General features: G+C 36.5%; 1 protein-coding gene across 2 annotated transcripts in view; it reads left to right on the forward strand.

The window, feature by feature from the left end:
• Nucleotides 1-6,112, forward strand: part of Aqr (aquarius intron-binding spliceosomal factor) — a 112,223-nt gene extending 106,111 nt beyond the window's left edge. For both annotated transcript variants that reach the window (XM_048793425.1, XM_015480850.2), the window contains exon 35: nucleotides 3,028-6,112. In XM_048793425.1, the coding sequence (XP_048649382.1) occupies nucleotides 3,028-3,345 (318 nt within the window). In that variant the 3' untranslated portion in view covers nucleotides 3,346-6,112. The remainder of the gene's footprint in view (nucleotides 1-3,027) is intronic.
• The last annotated feature ends 343 nt before the right edge of the window (nucleotides 6,113-6,455 follow it).

Consider the following 6,455-nt stretch of genomic DNA (forward strand, 5'->3'; position numbering starts at 1 on the left):
CTTGTTACTCATCATAATTGTTTTGTATTTCATTTGCATTCATGTTATATATATCAATAGTCCATTCCATTGTGTGTGTTTAGTGCAGTTTGCCCATTCACTTATTATAGGCATTTGGGTGGTTTAGTTTGGACTTTAACAAATGAAGCTGCTACAAACATTCTTGTACAAGTCCTTGCACTTTGTCTTGGTAAATATCTAGAAGTGGAGTTGCTGGATAATATGTTAAATATGTCTAACTTTCTCAGAAACCACAGCTCTGTTTTTCAGAATGAAAAACAGTACCACTTTATACTCTCTCCAGCTTTATGAGAGTCTAGGAACTCAATATCTTCACCTATACTTGATGGAGTAGGTCTTTTTTATTTTAGCAATTCTGATGTGTAGGTATGTAGTGATTTCAGTGTATTTTTAAATTTTTATTATCCTAATTTGAGTGTCTTTTTATGTAGTGATTTGCCATCTGTATGTCTTTAGGGATATGTCTGTTCAGGTCTCTGGCTCATTTTTTTTTAGTAGGTTGTATGTTTTAGTGTATTTATTGGACAGGTGTTTATGTATTTGGTGGCAAGTCCTTTAGTAGATATGTGTTTTACAAATATTTTTCTCCTAGCCAGCTGCTGTGGCATATGCCTCTAATATCAGACTCAGGAAGCTGACGCAGGAGGATGGCAAGGTGGAGGCCACACTAGGCAACTTAGTGAGATCTTATCTCAAAATAAAATAGGAAAAGGGCTGGGAATGTACAGCTATCCCACTCCTTGGTCTATACCCAAAGGGCTTAAAAATAGCATAATACAGGGATACAGACACATCAATGTTTATAGCAGCATAATTCACAATAGCTAAACTGTGGAACCAACCTAGATGCCCTTCAGTTTATGAATAGATAAAGAAAATGTGTGTACACACACACACACACACACACACACACACACACACACACATAATGGAATACTATTCAGCATTAAAAAAGAATAAAATTATGGCATTTGTAGGTAAATGGATGGAATTGGAGAATATAATGCTAAGTGAAGTTAGCCAACCCCAAAAAACCCAAATGGCAAATGTTTTTTCTGATATAAGGAGGCTGATTCATAATGGGGTTGGGGTGGAGAGCATGGAAGGATTAGACAAACTCTAGATAGAGCAAAGGGGAGGGAGGAGCAGGGAGGAGCATGGGAGTGGGAAAGATGGTGAAATGAGTTGGACATTATTACCCTAAGTACATGTATGAAGACACGAATGGCATGAATATACTTGTGTACAACCAGAGATATGAAAAATTGTGATCTATATGTGAAATATGAATTGTAATTCATTCTGCTGTCATATATAACAAATTAGAATAAAAAAATTTTGAAAAAGGGGGGGTGGGTGGCTGGGAATGTAGCTCACTGGTAGAGTGTTCCTGGGTTCAATCCCCAGAATTACACACACACACACACATACACACACACACACACAAATTTCCTCTTACTCTGTAATTTGTTCTTTCTTTTTTTAAGTAAAAACTCACTTCTAAATTTTGATGTTCAATATATAGAATTATTCTCCTATAATTCATGCATGTCCTAAAAATTTTGTAACCAAAGTTACAAAGATTTTCTTCTAGCAGTTGTATAGTTTTAGGTTTGACACTTACAAGTATGATATATTTTGAGACTTTTTTGTTATGATTCCAGGTAATGATGAATGTTATTCATTTGCATGATGTTTCAGCATTATTTCCTAAATAGACTATTTTTTTCCTCTGTTGAATTGCATATCAGATTAGTAGTCATAAAAAGCAGTTGACCATATTGTGACTCTTATTTTTGGACTCTCCGTTCTACTGTATTGTTTCGTATGTCTGTCCTCTTGGGCATTATATTACCTTTATTATGGTAACTTTATAGTAAATCTTGAAATTAATCAACATGAATACTTTAGTTTTGTTCTTTTTCAAAACTATTTTAAATATTCTAGCTTCTTTGCTTTTCAAATTTAAAGTCATCTGGTTGATTTTGCCAAAAAATCAGGCTGCAATATTTTTTATTTATTTTTTATTAAATCCAGGGCACTTAATCATTGAGCCACATCCCCAGCTTTTATCATTTTTTAATTTTGAGATAGGGTTTCCCTAAGTTACTGGGCCTTGCTAAGTTGCTGAGGCTGACCTTGAACTTGTGATCCTCCTGCCTCAGCTTCTAGAGTCCCTGGAATTACAGGCATGCACTGTCACACCCACATGCTGCAATTTTTAAATAGTATGTTTTGAAGAGTAAAATTGTTTAGGATCAATGTGGGGAGATTAACATCTTAAAATATTAGTCTTCCTTTCCATAATATGATGTATATCTCTCCATTTACTTAAATCTTCTTTGGATGCTCTCATAGTGTTTATAATTTTCAGCATATAAACCTTACAGGTATTTTTTTAGCTTTTTTGCTATTTCATAATTCCCAACAAGGTAAACAGAGGAAGAGAGGCTATGTTTTAGCTACAGACTGCTGTGATGTGCAGAAGGCTAAGCATTTATAGCTGCTCCAGTTTTCTAGTTGAATGAGACCAATGTCTTGTGCCCTCCATGCCCCTCCCCCATCCCCCTGGCCTTGTTTCTTGGCTAGGATCCTCTCTACCTCTCTCAAGAGTTCTTCACTGAAGTTGGTCCTTTCTTGAGTTGGTGTGGCAGTCAGTCCTAATCAGCTATTTTTCTAAGAAGCTTTACAGCATATTTCTTTGCTTAAAAATCAAATAGCTGTTTATGTTGTTTTCCTCTCTTGAGAATTTAGTATATACTTTGATCCTTAGTATATGACATCATATGCCTTTATTAGCAGACCTCAGGCATTGTTATCACAGGAGTTACATTCATAATATAAAATGGCCAGCAGTATTTTGGAGAATTCTAGCATAAACAGTATCTACTGGGAAGATGATATTAATATGAGAACGTGGCTTTGTACCACAGTGAGGTTTTGTTGTTGTTTTGTTTTTTCCTTTCAACTCATTGGGGTTGTCGTTTTTTTTTTTTTTTTTATTAGACTTTCTTACAGCTACCACCTGCGATGGTGGAAGAAGGCGAAGAAAGTCAAAGTCAAGAAACAGAATTGGAAGCAGAAGAAGAGGCCATGCTCATTCAAGCTGATGACATACCAAGTCCACCTGATGTCAGCTGTAGTCAAGAGACCCTGGCCTCTCGGCCTGATTCCACCCCCAATCAGACTGAGACCACTGCCAGTCAGACAGGAGCCAATTCCAGGCCAGAAACGGTTACTGCTTCTGTGCCAGGAGCTGTAACTATACCAGTAAAGGCAACCACCCCTCAGGATGCCACATCTGCCCCAACAAAGACCAACTAGCCAAATTGTAGTCCTTTTTAGGGAGGACATTCAGTCATAAAGTCTAAGTAAAGTTACTTTTGGTATTTTACATTTGCTTCTGCTATTTCAATGGCACTAACTAATGTGCAGTCTTTATTTTTGTTAACTGGTTGTCCTATATGTATTTTTAAATTATATGTATATAAACAGTTCAGTTTAATTTACTTAAACAGAAAGGCAAATAACTATTCCTTTGATATTTGATCACTGAGTGTATCTATAATGTATCTATCCTAATATGATTTCCTCTAGAATACATAAGACATACTTCACATTTTTAACAAACTCTAGAGAAAAGGACAAAATACACTAGAATTAACTATAAGTTCCCTTGAACAAATGTTCCAATTAGAGAGGAAATGGTTTCTTCTGTCATGCATACTGTGGGATATTTAAGTTCCATCATCTTTGATTTACCTTTTGTTTTTTCTGTAAAGACATTCCACTAAGAGCCATAGAAAAAAGATTTCTGTAGTTTATCAAAGAGGTTTCCTTCCCAAGAATCTCAGAATGTGTCAGAATCACCTAGGTTTGTTGTTTATTCTTAGAGTCCACCTCAGACTTGGTGAATCAGAAACTCAAAGGTTACAACAGGTCCTGTAGTCTGGTAGTGTTTGGGTTACTGGCAGAGTAGCATCAGGTAAGGCTGGTGAGGTTAAAGCAGGATTTGTCACTCAGCTAAACAGGAAAACTCTGGGCAGAAAGCAGGACCCAGACTCTGGGCAACAATTCAGCTAACTTCACTCTTTGTGCAGGGTAGAAGACTCCCAGTGTGGAGTTCTGTTTTGTGTCATTTAGTTTTCTTTGTGGATAACAATCCACAAGGAGACCTTCAGGTGTGAAGTGCATCATATTTGGGAGGGTAGAGATATTAGGACCTTCCTATTCTAGTGTGATTAGCAAACCACTAGCCTTGGTTATCTTTGAAGTTTATTAGAAATGTAGAGATATGACCTCTGCTCCAGACCCATTAAATCTAAACCAGTATTTCAGCAAAGTTCTCAGCTGATTTATTTGCATTTTCTGGTTTGAGAAGCACTATAATGAGATTATTGTGTTTTTTGACTACTGACCTCTGCCTATAAGGACTGTAAATGGGGTGGCCAGAGCACAAGAGATGGATATATCTATATAGGGTAGGGGAAATTGCACTTATTCTCTTTACCCCATTTTGATCGTCTGCTAGGCTGTCTGAAGGAGCACTTCCCCAAAGCATATCTACTTAGAGAATTTGAGGAAAGAATAAGAATTGTACCTCTCATCCTGGCAGTTTAAAGGGATGGTTAATTCATAAAGAAATTAAACCCAGAAAATTCTATCAGTTGTTTTTTTGAGTGACCGTGTTTGCTCAATTCTACCAGGCCGTGGTGGATATGATTCACACTCTCACCTTACAGTGTGTCTAACTTCATTAGAACACTGTGTAAATGTTAGGAGAGGAGGGGGAAGTGAAGGGAAATGAAAAGGAGTGAAATGTGAAGGAAACTGCACTAGGAATCCCTGGTCTATTTGTTATCAGAGTAAGGATCAAGCCAGTCTGTTACATAATTTCTCTGATATAAGAATTTGAAAGCAGGTGTTGTGGACATCTGTATGAGGAATAGCACTCATGGAATTATTTTCATTTGTGAATATATGGTATCAGGCTAAGCAAGACAGAAAGAAGCTTTACTGTATTACAGTCTTTCCTGGAAAAGATTGATTTTTTTCTCTCTACCCTTTAGAGGATATGAATTATGATACCTGCAACCAAAATAAACAAACTGCTAGGCAGATTTCTCAAACTGTTTTCCAAGTGTCACTTAGAAAATCTCTTTGTCTAACTGGATGACCATACTTTTTTTCTTTGCTGCTTGATTTTTCTATCACACTTTAAAAAACAAATTCAGGCAGAAGATGGGTAAGCCTTTTGTCAAAGGAATTAAAAACTGGATGCGGATAGGAGGATTAAATTGTTCACTCACTGGGAAGGCCAGAGAGTTACAGAAAATCATGGAACTTTTAAAGGAATTTAAGAGATTCTTTTTTAAAAACAATGAGGAAACAGAATGGAGAGGCTTAACCTGGCTGGCAAATGGGGCTGAGGACAAAATTAAGTCCATATTCCTAAGGCAGTGTTTTATTTATATTTCAAATCTATAAGAGTGATGGCTTTTACCAATTCAAGAGTTTTCTATATAATATGAGATTCTACAGACAGGTACTAGAGTCGTTGACTATTGTAGATTAGTGTTCCCATTGCTCTCCATCCTGTTTTTCATATTTGAATGTGTCATGATTTGGAATTCTATTTTTAAAAAGAGACCAAAAAGATGCATGCTAAGAGATTGAGCATGAAATAAGCAATTCAAGTACTGAGACTTTTTTTTCCCCCACAAAATGCTGAGTTAAGAAAGTTCATTACCAGCAGCTGAGAAATAATAACTCCATTGATTTGGGCAAATGAATGAGTAGACCTAAATAAACATTATCAGAGCTCTTGAAGTTGGTGTGATGGTAAAAGTTGAGATGTTTTGCTAAATACTAAAAGAAACTGCATAAGTGGATCATTTGTGACTCTATTAAAAATGAAGTTTTTATGATCAAGAAATAGCACAATATTAAAAGCAAACTTTGGACTCACCCTGACCTTGCTTAAATTTCACCTAATTTGCTTATCGGCCTTTGATTTGAACTTGTGCAGATTTTACAACTTTATAACCTCTGTAAGCCCCAGTTTTCTTAATAAAAACAGGGAAGAAATCTGCTTGGGGTTGTTAGTTTGTTTTATAGAATAATGTTTATGAAAAGATCCAGCTCCTAGGCACTCAGCAAATACGTCTCTCTCCTCATTTTTCTCCAAAACTTTGTGACAATGTAGTTAGTAAGTTGTCAACTAATCCTTTAACTTGACCACCTACCTATGTCCTTATCCAGAGAGCACAAAGGATGATGAAGGGGACATGTGATGCAATTGACATTTAAGGATCCATCAAAGATCAGGTCTTCTGGTTAGAGACTTCTCAGTCAGTCCATTAGAGCATTGAGGGTAGTCTCTGCTGAAACTAACATTCTCACAGAACAGTGTGACCAGAAGGATAGTCACTAGG

This window comes from Marmota marmota, unplaced genomic scaffold, assembly GCF_001458135.2.
Source record: "Marmota marmota marmota unplaced genomic scaffold, marMar, whole genome shotgun sequence".
Taxonomy (NCBI): domain Eukaryota; kingdom Metazoa; phylum Chordata; class Mammalia; order Rodentia; family Sciuridae; genus Marmota; species Marmota marmota.